This window comes from Diplotaxodon limnothrissa, linkage group LG3 (assembly GCF_057381915.1).
Source record: "Diplotaxodon limnothrissa isolate DT_005_m linkage group LG3, D_limnothrissa_male_GT1.1, whole genome shotgun sequence".
NCBI lineage: Eukaryota > Metazoa > Chordata > Actinopteri > Cichliformes > Cichlidae > Diplotaxodon > Diplotaxodon limnothrissa.
In genome coordinates this window covers 763225-779040 of record NC_140598.1, presented here as the reverse complement: position 1 = coordinate 779040, position 15816 = coordinate 763225, and the positions used below count along the sequence as shown (strand labels likewise).

The 15816-nt window shown below is 43.0% G+C and overlaps 1 protein-coding gene across 1 annotated transcript in view; it reads right to left on the bottom strand.

Annotated features, from left to right (window-relative positions):
• LOC146634220 (uncharacterized) overlaps positions 1–3118 on the bottom strand; it is an 8044-nt gene extending 4926 nt beyond the window's left edge. The window contains exons 1-2 of the mRNA XM_085375837.1: positions 3033–3118; positions 1707–2057 (exon numbers count right to left, since the gene is read on the bottom strand). Coding sequence (XP_085231963.1) covers positions 1707–2057; positions 3033–3069 — 388 coding nt within the window. The 5' untranslated portion in view covers positions 3070–3118. The remainder of the gene's footprint in view (positions 1–1706; positions 2058–3032) is intronic.
• Between the last annotated feature and the right edge of the window lie 12698 nt (positions 3119–15816).

Below are 15816 nucleotides of genomic sequence, written 5' to 3'. Positions count from 1 at the left end.
GTCCAGCTGCTGTAATTCAGACAGAGAGGAAAGAAGATGGACAAAGATAAGAAAGAGGACAGGAGAAGAAGAGACGTTAGACTTAATGCTTACATGTAATGTCATAGTTTTAATCACATATTAGTTTTGTATATGATGTGTTTGATAAATTACATATATTTATATTGTGAAACATCCTGCAAAAGAAACTAGGCTCTTAAAAACTGAGCTTTAAAATGAACAGTTGTAATGAAACCTGAGAGATGCCGACAGACTGACTTTAATGGGCTGGGACAAAAACATCGTCCCTGGCATTTCTGTTCTAGGTGGTCCACCACCATCGCTCAGTAGTCCTGACTATATATGATGCAAACACATACAGTGTGTATTAACATGGGTTTTAATCAGGCTGGAAGAGCTATTGTTGGATTATTCCTTACTTGCACTTAGGGCTGCACGATTAATCGTTAGAAAATCGCGATCTCGATTCATACTTATGTGCGATCTCATTTCCAAATGACAACGATTTAAAAAAAAAAAAAAAAAAAAAAAAAAAAAGACGACGATTGTACCGCATTTTGATCCGGGACGTACTCTGCATGAAAACAAGCGCTCACTCTTCCTGCTCAACAAATGACGAGGGCGGAGCCTTATACCACGTGATACAGAAGCTGTGCCGTGTGATGCTAACATTAGCAGGAAAAACCACGGAGAGCACGTCAGGGATGACGAGAAAGTGACAGGAGAAAATCCGTCCCGGTCAACCACCCAAACATCAATAACGGGAACCTTATACAGCGCTTCCCTATACCCGTCGAACTCCCGCAGGCACAAAGAAATCACGGAGGCCATCACTTATCACCTGACCAAAGATACGGCTCCCATCAACACTGTGCAAAACGAGGGATTTAGGAAAATGATCAACACCCTAGACAAACGCTACACAGTGCCGTCCTGCAACTATTTTTCTATTGTTGCACTACCTGCTCTATACACGCAGCGTCGAGCAACGGTGGAGACGGAATTTCAAGCAGTACAACACTTTGTTGTTTTTATGTTTATTTATTGTTTTTATGTTCAGTCTCACCTGTTACGAAGTTGATGTGCAGTAAATAAGTGCAATAAATATTTATACTGGAAAAGAAAATCGTGAAAGAATCGTGACCTCAATTCTAAGCCAAAAAATCGTGATTCTCATTTTATGCAAAATCGTGCAGCCCTACTTGCACTGAAACATGTAAAAGCTACACTTTAGCTGTTAGCAATGACTGATAGTCACAGCAGCTTGTTGACCTGAATCCTTGAATCTCTCCCTTTCTAATTAGGTTCCTCCAACTATTTTCTTACCACGTTGATTTCACCTTCATCCATCTGTGAGAGCACTCGAGTTTGGAGTGTTTTACACAGAAAATAATTCAAAGATCTATGAGCATGACTGGGTGATGGGGAAGAACGAGGAGAAAGAGGAGCTCAGACAGACCATAAACCAGGCAGCCTCAGCCTGTAGCAGCAGCACTAAGATCCAGATCACAGGGAGCTTTATCAAAATGAAAGTCTGATGTCTAATCTTAAAAGCAGAGATGTTTGGATCACACACTGGGATCTTCAGGTTCTTTTCCTGACTGACTTCATTAAAGCTTCTCTCAGCACCACCAGTCCACTAACAGACGTCTTACTTTAAGAGATCCCAAAACGTTCATTCTGTTCAGGTCAGGTTAATTACCGACCTTTGACCTGCAGCTGGATGTCTCTCAGTCTCTGATCTTCTGTCCCATCACTGATGGAGCAGGTGTAGATGCTGCTGTCAGTCTTTGTTGGGTTTCTCAGAGTGAGGCTGAAGTCTAGAGAGTCCAAAGCATCAGGCCTCATCGACGTGCGCCCGCTGTAACGCTGGTTTTGCCCTCTGAGATCATCTGCTTCTTCTCGTCTCACATGGACAGATTTAGGATTGAGATCACTACGAGTCCACAGCACTGTGGGGTCATCCTCAGGGATAAAACCTGAGTGCTTGCAGGGCAACAGGACAGACATTACGCCCTCATACACCTCCACCACTGCAGTCAGGGCATGCTGGGAAACTGGCAGGAGACACAAACAAGAACACAAACTGAGTGTTTCAGTTGGCTTCAGAAAGTTACAAACATACAACGTCCATCACAGCCACACAATGAGTAATTACACAAAACCAACGGATGTTTCAAAGGCATCAGAGGTTAGTGACGACTTCCTTACACTGAGGTGAAAAACATCTTCTGAGCTTGTTGAAAAGAGAAGGAAGAGATTTTTTGAGCTTTCAGCACTTTGCAAATTCCTGCTCGACGTCTTGACAGCCTCACATTTAAACCCTGACATTTAGACGCTGCTTAGACGTCTAATCAACACAACATTGTTGACTCAGCACACATGAAGCAGAAAACAGAAGAAAAGCTGTTTTTTACTTTTTATCCTCATCTTAAGTCAGATCTCTGTGGACACCTGCTGCTTTTACACAACAGCAGCTAACTGTGCAAAATATGTGCAGCCATCCACTGAAGCATGTGTGGACATGGATATACAAACAGTGCATGAGGTGACTGTCAACAATGGCTTCCACTATACTGCTTCATATTGTTTTGTGCTGCTTGTTTGTTTTAACAGTTGGTTGTTTTCAGTGTTGCTGGAAAAAGAGGATTTATAGAGAAGATGAACTGTATCCTATGTTTAAATGATCTACAGTTTCACTCGCTGCCAGTTAAAAACACAACATGACACAAACTCTGCAGCAGCAACAGCCCAGCTAAGAGTCCAGCTCCGCATCATTACTGTCCGACAAACAGGGCGGTGCCCTCAGCCGGGTGACGTGAGGGTTAAATATTTGCTCCAGTGCGTCATGAAGAGCGGATACAGAGGAACAGCGCCCCCACCAGGCCGCAGACACACACGGTTCATCACATGGTGAAGTTCAGGACAGCGCGCGGATTCACAGTAAACTCACGTTACACTTCTTATTGTTGGAAGGCACACACCTGAGTGAGCGCGTGCGCCTTCAAACAGGGTCAGAGCGACTTTCCTACCGAGCACGAGGAGCAGTGACGTCAGCAACGTCTTCATTCTCCGGGAGAAAATTCCGTTAGTGCTCGATGCCACCACAGCCTGCAGCTGCTGCTGCTTCTTCTATCCTTGTGTAGCGGTTGGCAAACAGCTTCAGGTGCATTACCGCCACCTTCTGGACATCGTTACACCTTTGTTTTCATATAAACACCTGTTGCTCTTAAAAACACAAATATCGCTCTATTTAACTCCACGAACTGCACTCATTTGAAATATTTATGTTACCCTTAATTGAACTGTATTTTTCTGTGATTCAGATTTCTGTATTTGCCTTCCCCACCTATATTTACCACATTCTAACATTACATGATCAAATGCCTCCTGTCTCGTGCTTATTCATCTTTTTAAGTGTGCTATTTAACCCTGTGTGGCCAAATCTTACTCTTGAAATTATATCCTCGTTCTTTTTTTTACTTCTCTGACTTCTTCTACTGTCCCACTATCTACCTTTACCTTCTCTGTCCCATCATGCCTGCCACTTTTCCATTAACTTCACCTTAATTATACTTTTAAGGTGGCGATCGTGGCTCAGGAGTTGGGAGTTCGCCTTGTAATCGGAAGGTTGCTGGTTTGAGCCCCGGCTCGGACAGTCTCAGTTGTTGTGTCCTTGGGCAAGACACTTCACCCGCTTCCTACTGGTGGCGCCAGTGTCCAGCAGCCTCACCTCTGTCTGTGGCTACAATGTAGCTGCCATCACCAGTGTGTGAATGGGTGGATGACTGGTTGTGTAAAGTGCTTAGGGACTATTATAAAGGACTATATAAATACAGGCCATTTTTAACCTCATCTTTGCTGTGTTTATATTCATATCTACATGATTCTTTCTTATTGCACCTTTAACAAACGTATCAGCCTGTTCATTTCCATCTACACAGATATGTGCAGGAATCCATAAGAATGTATTTCTATCCCTCGATGTTTGATTCTATAGATTAAATGAATTATATCAAAAACAATATCTTGTCTAGAATCTGAAAACATATGACATGTACTCACTAGTGTGCTAGTAGAGTCAAACCAAAAACCTGTGGTATACTGGTGCCTTCTCCAGTTTAAAGCCATTAAAATTGGCTCAGTAAAAACTGTTAAATCATCAGTAATATAAAATGTTACCAGATTTGTGTGGGTGTGTCAGACTGCAGCCTCAGGTTTATATTGTTATGTGATAACTCTAAGACAACCAGGTTGTATTACACAGTAACGTAAATGTAATGTAACAAGTAGTGTAACAAAGTACTTTCTACACCGAGTTATTAAATTGGTGCATTGTTTTTAAGACAATCAGTAAAATTCTCCCTCTGTTAACATTCGTGTTGATCCCAATAAATCATTTTCTAAAGTCAAAGAGAGAACAGACTGCTGTGCTTCCTGTGATAATCACACAGGATTACAGCTGTTCTTGGCCTCAGTGCTTCGTGTTTTACTCACAGCCTCAGAGTTTGGATGTGTTTGATTTTAAGAGTCTGTACCATCAGGTTTGCTGGACACACTCTCAAGCAAAGCCAGAAACTGGCACAGCGTTTGATTTTTAATTAATTACAAATATGTACATTTAAAAGATAAGACTGTGCTCATTTCCCTCCAGCCCAGGGTGGAAAATCATTATCTGACTAAACTTTCAGATGAGTCTCAAGTGTTTTTTACAGTAGGAGGAGATTTCCAGATCTGTATGTGAGGCTTCCTAACATCAGACTTCCTAACGGCTCCCCATCCACTCCCTCTTGGGAGTAAACAGCAATGGTTGCTGTTCTGCAGAGCTGCAGTTTCATGTTACATGTGTTAATAGAATAGAATAGAATAGAATTCAACTTTATTGTCATTGCACATGCACAGGTACAAGGCAACGGAATGCAGTTTGCATCCATCCAGAAGTGCTTAGTGATATAGATATATTACAATATATATTAGCAATAATATAGATATGTAAGTATATTACAGAAATGGGTCTATTATGTTATAATGTACATGGTATGAAGTATGTTGTGAATATTCTATAACTATAAGTATGTACAGGCTGTAGTGAGTACAAGCTATGTACAGGCTATGAACAGGATATAAATATGAAAAACTATACAGAATATGAAATAAATAACTTTACAGGAATCTGAGATATACAGCTATACAGAAATGGGAACTATGCAAGTTGTAAACAGTTGTAGGATTAAAGATTATCGAATGTACAGAATGATTATTTACACAGAGCTATACAGTAGTGCAGTTAAGATAAGTGAGGGTGTAGATAGTTTCTACAGAGGCTATATAAAGTGCTAGTGGTTGTGAGTGGTGGTTCAGTCCATGTTATTATTGTGTGTTTGAGGGTACGGTTGTCCATTGTGTGTGTGTGTATGTTCAGTCCATGAGTTAACGTGGGTCAGATGTCAGGAGGCAGAGTTCAGGAGTCTGACAGCTGTGGGGAAGAAGCTGTTCCGGTACCTGGTGGTCTTAGTCCGGAGGCTCCTGTAGCGCCTCCCAGAGGGCAGGAGGGTGAATAGTCCATGTGATGGGTGACTGGGGTCTCTGATGATTTTCCCAGCCCTTTTCAGACACCGCTTCCTGTAGATGTCTTTTATGGCAGGAAGTGGTGCTCCGGCGATGCGCTGGGCAGTTTTCACGACCCTCTGCAACGCCTTCCGGTCCGAGGCAGAGCAGTTCCCGTACCAGACTGTTATACAGTTGGTCAGGATGCTCTCGATGGTGCAGCGATAGAAGTTCACCAGGATGTCTGAGGACAGGTGGTTCTTCCTCAGAGTCCTCAAGAAGAAGAGGCGCTGGTGAGCCTTCTTGACCAGCTTGGAGCAGTTGGTCGTCCAGGTGAGATCCTCGGAGATGTGGACTCCCAGGAACTTGAAGCTGCTCACACGCTCCACAGCCGTCCCCTTAATGTGGATGGGTGGATGTGGGTCAGCATTCCTCCTGTAGTCCACGATGAGCTCCTTGGTCTTCTCGATGTTAAGCAGCAGGTTGTTTGTGTCGCACCACTCAGCCAGACGATCCACCTCCTCCCTGTAGGCGGCCTCATCGTTGTCACTGATGAGGCCAATCACCGTGGTGTCATCTGCAAACTTAATGATGGTGTTGGAACCATCAGCAGGTCTGCAGTCGTGGGTGAAGAGGGAGTAGAGGAAAGGGCTCATCACACAGCCTTGTGGTACACCGGTGTTCATTGTGATGGTAGATGAGCAGCGGTTATCCAGCCGGACATGTTGGGGGCGGTTGGTGTTAATATCATGTTTTACATATTCATTTCAGAACCTTTAAAGATTGTTGATAAAAACTATTGTAGAGTTTTCCACTTTCCCACAAATTTTAGGCAAAAAGACTTCCAAACAGCCTGTGTGTTGTTACAAATACATGACACGCAGATCTGGATGATCTCTGAGCTGCTGTGTTTTGAAGGAAGGAAGCAATGACAGCGCTGAGTGTAAGATAAAGTGATATAAAGCAAAGCTTTACTGATCTTAACCTCCTAGGACCTGCCGTCCACATATGTGGACATCACATTTTGGGTTATTTAGACTAAAATACATTATACTGCTACTGAAATTTTAAATGAATATCCTCATGTTTATGTTGATGAGAGTGTGGGGAGTGAGTTGGAGGGTGGGGTGGGCTGCTTTTAACCATGTAAAGCACTTTGTGCTACATCTTTGTATGAAAAGTGCTTTATAAATAAAGATTGATTGATTGATATTTGGCTCTCATTTTTTTAGAAAGAAAAATCAGGTAAAACAAATTTGGTAATTCTTTGTTTTTATATTCATTGGGTCCCAATCAGCCCAAATATCAAAGAGAAATTAAAAATATATGCTGTGGAAGAGTTCAGGTCTTAGGAGGTTAAAGTTCCAGTAAAATAAAGTGATAATTGTATTCTAATTTTTGCTGTATTCTAATTTTTGCCTCATAACTTTTGCACTGTCCACTTCCTGCTGTGACAAAACAAATTTCCCACGTGTGGGACTAATAAAGGTTATCTTATCTTATCTTATCTTAATAAATCATGTAAATGACCCTCATAAAGCTTCAGCTTTGGCTTCCTGTAAACCATCTGATTTCTTGCTTTTAAGGCTCTGATGTCTATTCTGTGTGACTTAAAGCAGTTATGACATGGTCTGATTTTCTCACCCAATAAAGGAATATTTTGTTTATCAGTCTACTCTTCATTCTATCAGAAACAGTTATCACAGCTTGTACATTTTCTTTTTATAAATATATGTACGCAATGAGCCAAATTTAGTAATGCCAACATACTGAAGGAACAACATTTGTCTCTTATATATGATACACCTATATATGCACTGTCAAAGATACTTGTCTTTGAGTGAAGATTTAAGGTGATAAGACATATAAATAGCTGCAACTTGAATCTTTACTGAAGCTCAGTGTTTGACACAGAGTTCATGTTCACTGCTGCAATAACTAATAATGACTATTATAATAACTATAATATTGGCCATATTATATTTTCATTACCAAAGTGAGATGACTTTGAACTCATGAACAACATTAGCTAATTGTTATTTACTAACTGATCTTAAAATGCCTGTTCAGCACAGAAATGAAGCCCAACAATCATGTTTTAGAATCAGAATCAGAATCAGAATCAGAATCAGAATGGGGTTTATTGCCAAATGTTGAGCAGGTTTACAACATTAGGAAATTGCTGCGGTGCTTCAGTGCAAACATAGTGTCATAAATTGCACTTAAATAGACATGAAAAAAAAAATAAAAGTAAGAATAAGAATTAAAAGTGCTATGTAGAAAGATATGTGCATGAGATATACATGAGATGTATACATGAGAATAAGAATTATAAGTGCTACGTAGAAAGATATATACATGAGTGCAGGTGGTGATCAGTGCCAAACATGGAATGATGCAGTGAACACAGCGTAGGGTCATGTGTTAGTGGTGGGAACAGTCATACGGTTATTGTTCATGTGTCCAACAGCAGAGGGGAAGAAACTGTTCTTATGGCGAGAGGTTCTGGTGCGAATGGACCGGAGCCTCCTGCCTGAGGGGAGCAGGTCAAACAGACTGTGTCCAGGGTGAGAAGGGTCAGCTGAGATCCGAGCTGCACGCCCCAGTGTCCTGGAGGTGTACAGGTCCTGCAGAGATGGGAGTCTGCAGCCAATCACCTTCTCAGCAGAGCGCACAACACGCTGCAGTCTCTGTTTGTCCCTGATAGTGGCTCCAGCGTACCACACGGTGATGGAGGTGAGGATGGACTCGATGATTGCAGTGTAGAATAGCATCATCGTCCGTGTTGGCAGGCTGAATTTCTTCAGCTGCCTCAGGAAGTACATCCTCTGCTGGGCTTTCTTGATGACGGAGGTGATGGTGGGCTCCCACTTCAGGTCCTGGGTGATGGTGGTACCCAGGAAGCGGAATGAGTCCACAGAGGTGATGGGGGTGTCAGTCAGGATGATGGGGGGGAGTGGGGCTGTGTGCTTCCTGAAGTCCACAATAATCTCCACTGTCTTCTGGGCATTCAGCACCAGGTTGTTGTGGCTGCACCAGGACACCAGACGTTCAACCTCCCTCCTGTAGGCAGACTCGTCCCCGTCCGAGATGAGCCCAATAACGGTGGTGTCATCTGCGAACTTGATTAGCTTGACAGACTGGTGGGTGGAGGTGCAGCAGTTGGTGTACAGGGAGAAGAGCAGAGGAGAAAGAACACAGCCCTGAGGGGAGCCGGTGCTGATGGTCCGGGAGTCCGAGACATTCTTTCCCAGCCTCACATGCTGCTTCCTGTCCGTCAGGAAGTCAGTGATCCACCGGCAGATGGGATCAGGCACATTCATCCCATTCATCCCATTACAGTCCCGTGGTCTCAGCCTCAGATACTCAGCTAATCACACAAAGCTCATGTTGAAACAAACAAATGAACAAGATATGTTCTCCTTCATTTCTGTCAAACAAAGCTGTATGAAACGTTTCCAGCTGTTAGTATAATGGTTGCTAGGCAACCTGGGCAGCGCGATGGAGGCTAGACCGTCCCATTTCACAAGCCTCTCACTCCCAGCCTTAGGGGTCTTTGAGTACACAGCCCTTGTGGACCGTTAAGGCTGCATACTTTAACCCTTTAAGTATGGGCTCAAAATGTGGTCATAAATATTTTCTACACTAAATCAGGATTTGTATGTGTAAAAAAGATTTGTGTGTGGACTTAGCCAAAAAAAACAAAAAAACCCTGCAAGTTACAAGTACGAATTTTGACCCTATTTTTCTTCCTTTCATCTGATTGGTCAATGTCATGTCAATCACAAATGTAATAATCCAATCAGAGAACAGATGGGTTTGGCTGTTGGAGGGGCGCTTGTGAGGATTGTTTGAGGATTGTGAGTGATTGCTGAAAATGTTGAAATGTACTCACTCACTTTTTATTATTATTTGTAAATATGTGTACAAATGGTTGGTTTTTTGTACTGTTTTTATCAATAAATGTCAGCAACAAAGGACATACACCCATGTGTGTTGATTTCTCCCTAAGATGGCAAACTGAAACACTCCAAGTTGGTGACTTTTGGAGATTTATTTCCCTGGATGATTGAGAATGCATCAAGACGAACACAAAAGGAAGTTCACAGCTTTTAGCAGCTCCCCCACCCCCTCATTCACACCCCCCACTCCCCTCCCTCCAGAATTCCCAGGTAACAACCTAATTTACATATGAATGACTAGCCAATTTAGCTTCCACTTGGCTGAAGCTAAAGCCTAGCTAAAAGCCATTTGGCTGGTAGGAGGGTTTTAATGGTAGAAAAGCCAACTGGCTGCTCTCCGGGGCTCTACAGCTCTACAGCCTGTACATACTTATAGTTATAGAATATTCACAACATACTTCATACCGTGTACATTATAACATACCATAATAGACCCATTTCTGTAATATACTCACATATCTATATTATTGCTAATATATATATTGTAATATATCTATATCACTAAAGCACTTCTGGATGGATGCAAACTGCATTTCGTTGCCCTGTACCTGTGCATGTGCAATGACAATAAAGTTGAATTCTATTCTATTCTATTCTAAGTGTTATGAGAGGTGAATGAATGAATGAATGAATGAATGAATGAATGAATATTCTTTATTGTCATTGTCACAGGTACAATGAAATTGAAAGATGTCTCTGGTCAGTGCAACATCACAAAAGATAAATACTTAAAAACTATAATTAAATACTTAAAAACTATAATGATAGGATATAAAAGATAGAAATACATATAAAATACAGTATACTCATACCGTAGATACACCCAAGCAATCCAGGCCTAAGGCCCCATACAGACACTCAACATACGACCTAGTTGATATATCACTCAAACAATCAATCACTCAGTCAATTTGTTAGCGCATCCAACAAAACATGTCTGAAAGCATTCCAACATCAAGGGCACAAATGACAACAGGGGCAATGAAAGTCATCTGCTTTTAGTAGCATTGAGACATGATATTGCAATTGGGTAGAAACTGTGTTTGAGTCTGTTAGTCCTTGTGTATGTTGTTCTATACCGTTTACCTGAAGGCAGCAGTTCGAACATGGAGTGTCCAGGGTGTGAGGTGTCCTTTATGATGTTATGGGCTCTTTTGAGGCAGCGGGAACTGTGTAGGTCTTTCAGTTTGAGGAGAGGGCAGCCGATTGTCCTTTGGGCAGCGTTGATTACTCCCTGGAGTGCTTTCCTCTGAGCCACTGTGCAGCTAGCGTACCATATGCCTATGCAGTACGTTAGTATGCTTTCGATGGAGGCTCTGTAGAAAGACACCAGCAGTCTCTGTGTGATGTTGTTCTTCCTGAGCACTCTCAGAAAGTACAGTCTCTGTTGTGTCTTTTTCAGTAGCTCAGAGGTATTCACACTCCAGGATAGGTTTCCCTCTATGCTGACTCCCAAGAAGCGGAAGTCTGCCACCCTCTCCACACAGTCGTCGCTGATGATTAGTGGTTGGATTTCTGTCTTGTGTCTTCTGTAGTCAATTATGAGTTCTTTGGTCTTTTTCGTGTTTAGGAGAAGGTTGTTATCCTTGCACCATGAAGACAGCCGCTCCACCTCATCTCTGTAGGCAGACTCATCTCCCCCAGATATGAGCCCCACCACAGTAGTGTCATCTGCGAACTTTACAATGGCGTTGCTCTGGTGGGCGGGGGTGCAGTCGTGTGTATAAAGCGAGTAGAGCAGTGGACTAAGCACGCAGCCCTGTGGCGACCCAGTGCTTAGATTTAGGGCTGGAGATGTGTAACGTCCCACTCTCACTCTCTGTCTGCGGTCGGTGAGGAAGCTATTGATCCACTTACAGGTGCTGTGAGGAAGCCCTAGGTCTTTTAGCTTGGCGTCCAGTTTGTATGGAAGAATGGTGTTAAATGCCGAGCTATAATCCACAAAGAGCATACGCACATAGCTTCCTTGCCTCTCCAGATGTGTTAATGCTACATTGAGTGCTGTTGCTATGGCGTCCTCTGTCGATCGGTTTGCTCTGTAGGCAAACTGGTGTGGGTCAAGGCTGCTGGGTAGGGCTGCTGTAATGTGGTAACGCACAAGTTTCTCAAAGCACTTCATCACCACCGGGGTTAGTGCCACTGGTCTATAGTCATTTAGGCTAGAGATATGAGATTTCTTGGGCAAGGGTATTATGGTGGAGGTCTTGAGGCAGGGTGGGACGTTTGACTGTTCAAGGGATTGGTTAAAAATCCTGGTGAAAATATAGGCAAGCTGGTCTGCGCAGTCTCTCAGCACACGTCCTGGTACGCCATCTGGGCCGGCTGCCTTCCTCGGGTTAACAGCCCGCAGGGTGCGCCTCACTTCATGCTCCTCCAGAGTGATGATGGTACTGCTGCTGTGGGCTGTATGGTGTAGCTGTTCCTCTGAGGCATAGGGTGCAGTGACCTCAAAGCGTGTGAAGAAGATGTTCAGCTCCTCCGCCAATGCTGGGTCACCTTCAGCCATACCTGATTTGGACTTGTAGTTTGTCAGCTGCTGGGCACCCTGCCACACCAGCCGGCTGTTCTTACTCTCTAGGTGGTTCTCGATCTTCTTCCTATAGTCCGCCTTGGCCTTCTTAATGCCTTTTTTCAGGTTGGCTCTAGCCCTGCTGTAGCTCTCCCTGCTTCCGGACCTGAAGGCGCTGTTCCTCTCTTTTAACAGCTGCTGGACTTCCCGGGTCATCCATGGCTTTTGGTTGGTGTAAACCCGGATCTGCTTGTCTACTGTGACAGTGTCTATACAGTGTTTGATGTAACAGAGGACACTGTTTGTGAACATTTCCAGGTCTTGATGTTGGAAGATATTCCAGTTGGTTCTGTCAAAGCAGTCCTGTAGCTGTTGAGAAGCGCCCTCTGGCCATGTTGTTATAGTTTTAGTGATGGTCGACGCAGTTTTCCTGATTGGGGCATATGCAGGAATTAGGAGCAGGGATAAATGGTCAGATTGGCCCAGATGTGGTAAGGGTCTTGCCCTGTAGCCCTTCTTGATGTTGGAATAGACTTTATCTAAGGTGTTAGCCCCTCTCGTGGCACACTTCACATGCTGGTGGAAATTAGGGATAGCTGTTTTTAAATCCACCTGATTAAAATCACCCGCTATAATGTGCACTGCGTCAGGATATTTATTGAGTTTATTGTTGATGTTCGTGTGCAAAAGCGCTAGTGCCACGTTAGTATTTGCATCTGGCGGTATGTAAACAGTTGTTATTACCACAACAGTGAACTCCCGTGGAAGATAGATGGGCCTGCATTTGACAGTCAGATATTCTATGTCCGGAGAACAGTGACGGTCTATGATCACTGTGTTAGTACACCAGCTGTTATTCACGTATATGTAGATTCCCCCTCCTTTTCTCTTACCGGAATTGTTTGTTCTATCCTGGCGCTGTGCGGTGTAGCCTGCTAGCTCAATAGCAGAGTCCGGGATGGACTGATGCAGCCAGGACTCAGTGATTAGAAGAATACATGAGTTTTTGATGTGATTGTCCGTTGTTATTTGTAACCTTAGTTCGTCCATCTTGTTCGCCAAGGATCTGACATTCGAGAGATATAAACTCGGGAGCGGTGGTTTGAAAGGCTTCCTCCTTAGCCTGGTTAGCACGCCAGCCCGGCAGCCTCGCTTCCTCCTTCTCTCTCGTCGCCGTCTGCGTCTCCCTCCCGCCGGAATAGTAATCCAAGGAGCGCCCGGTCTCCTCGCTACTTCCTCTGGTATTTTGTGTGAGTGGATAAATTCCATGGTCACGCTCACACGGTAACTCACTCCGATCTTAAGAAGATCATGTCTGCTGAAGATGTTATTCGCTTGACTGATCGCGCACAAAACAAAACACAAAACGTACAAAGATAACCAAACACCACACTGACCAGTGGTACATCGAGCTGCTGCAACTGTGTGCGCCGCCATCTTAGTTAGGTGGGAAAACAACAAAAGCGAGGGTGTCGAGTACAGAACTAAAACATAACCTAAACTGGGAAAACTAGAGAACAAACCTGAAACCATAATATCCCAGGACGAACATGGGATGGAGAATAGAGAAGGCAGAGTTACACAGACAACGCGACAAGGAACATAGGCAGGCACACGCTATAAATACACATGAGATAACGAGGGAATGACACACCAGAGGGAAACACAGCTGAACCTAATTAGGCAAGACAAGGAAGTAAAACAGAATACGCTAACATGACACGGGACCTTCAAAGGAAAATAGGAAATTCACAAACACAAACTCAGGGACACGAAGAGAGCACAAGGGGAGGACACAGGAAACCAAAACCAGAATTAAGTAGGACATGAGATAATAATATTAAACACAAAATGCTGGGTCAAACGACCCAGGACCATGACACATTTAGCCTGGAGAAAAAGTTTGTTGTTTTATAAGAAAGCCCTCTGCAAAGCCAGAACATCCCACTATTCATCATTGATTGAAGAAAATAAGAACCATCCTAGATTTCTCTTCAGCACTGTAGCCAGGCTGACAAAAAGTCAGAGCTCTTTTGTGAGAAATCTCACAGATGTAATATTATCTCCAATTTCTCCAATTGATCTTTCTGAGTTAACTTCAATAATTACTTTCCTCCAAACCATCGTGTCTTTTAGACCAAATTCCCACAAAACTGCTCAAAGAAGTCCTGCCATTAATTAATTCTTCGATCTTAAATATGATCAACCTATCTCTAATGATCGGCTATGTACCACAGGCCTTCAAGCTGGCTGTAGTTAAACCTTTACTCAAAAAGCCATCTCTAGACCCAGCAGTCTTAGCTAATTATAGGCCAATCTCCAACCTTCCTTTCATATCAAACATCCTTGAAAGAGTAGTTGTCAAACAGCTAACAGATCATCTGCAGAGGAATGGTTTATTTGAAGAGTTTCACTCAGGTTTCAGAGCTCATCACAGCACAGAAACAGCCTGCTAGACCTTAGTGCTGCATTTGATACTGTCGACCATAATATCCTATTAGAGTGATTAAAACATGCTGTAGGTATTACAGGTACTGCACTGCAGTGGTCAATTAGTTCCACAGGGTTCAGTGCTAGGACCAATTCTGTTTACATTATACATGCTTCCCTTAGGCAGTATCATTAGAAGACATAGCATACATTTTCACAGCTATGCAGATGACACCCAGCTCTATCTGTCCATGGAGCCAGATAACACACACTAATTAGTTAAACTGCAGGAATGTCTTAAAGACATAAAGACCTGGATGGCCGCTAACTTTCTGCTTCTTAATTCAGATAAAATTGAGGTCATTTTACTCGGCCCTGAAAATCTTAGAAATATGGTATCTAACCAGATTCTTACTCTGGATGGCATTACCTTGGCCTCCGGTAACACTGTGAGGAACCTTGGAGTCATTTTTGACCAGGACATGTCCTTCAATGCACATATTAAGCAAATATGTAAGACTGCGTTCTTCCATTAGCGCAACATCTCTAAAATTAGAAATATCCTGTCTCAGAGTGACGCTGAAAAACTAGTTCATGCATTTATTACTTCCAGGCTGGACGACTGTAATTCATTATTATCAGGAAGTCCTAAAAATTCCCTGAAAAGAATAGAATAGAATAGAAAAATCCTTTAATTGTCTCACAGGGGGAAATTTGGGTGTAACAGCAGCAAGAAAAACACATATACAAACAAACAGTACACAAGACAAAGAACAGAAACATACACAATTTTTTACATATTTACATGAAGGAAAGTCTTCAGTTAATCCAAAATGCTGCAGCAAGAGTACTGACAGGCCCTCATTGGCTTCCTGTTAAATCCAGAATTGAATTCAAAATCCTGCTCATCACATACAAGGTCGTAAATAATCAGGCCCCATCTTATCTTAATGACCATATCACCCCATTAGAGCACAGGATGATCCACGGCTTCCACCTCAGCTCTTTTTCCAAAAAGAAGAGTGCTGTCTGCTGCCGCTCATACAAGTCGACGTCAACTAGGTCCAGTTCGTGTCTTTGCAGCAGGTGTTGTTCTTCTGTCAGTGTACTGTGTGGAAACTGGAGAAAGAGGAACCAAATGCAGGACTTGCAGGCTGGTTAAGAATGAGCACGGTGCTTATAATAAAGACTGGATAAACTTAACTACAAGTCTAAGCTTTGTTTTATATTTTAATACTGTCATTTGTTTTACTTTGGTTGTTGTAAAGTTTTTCCCACATCATAACTGGAAAACTGTTCAATCGTACAGTCTGTTCCTGAAAACCTGGGCCTTCTTTGAAAGGCTGTTCCGTTTGAGCTCCATAACCA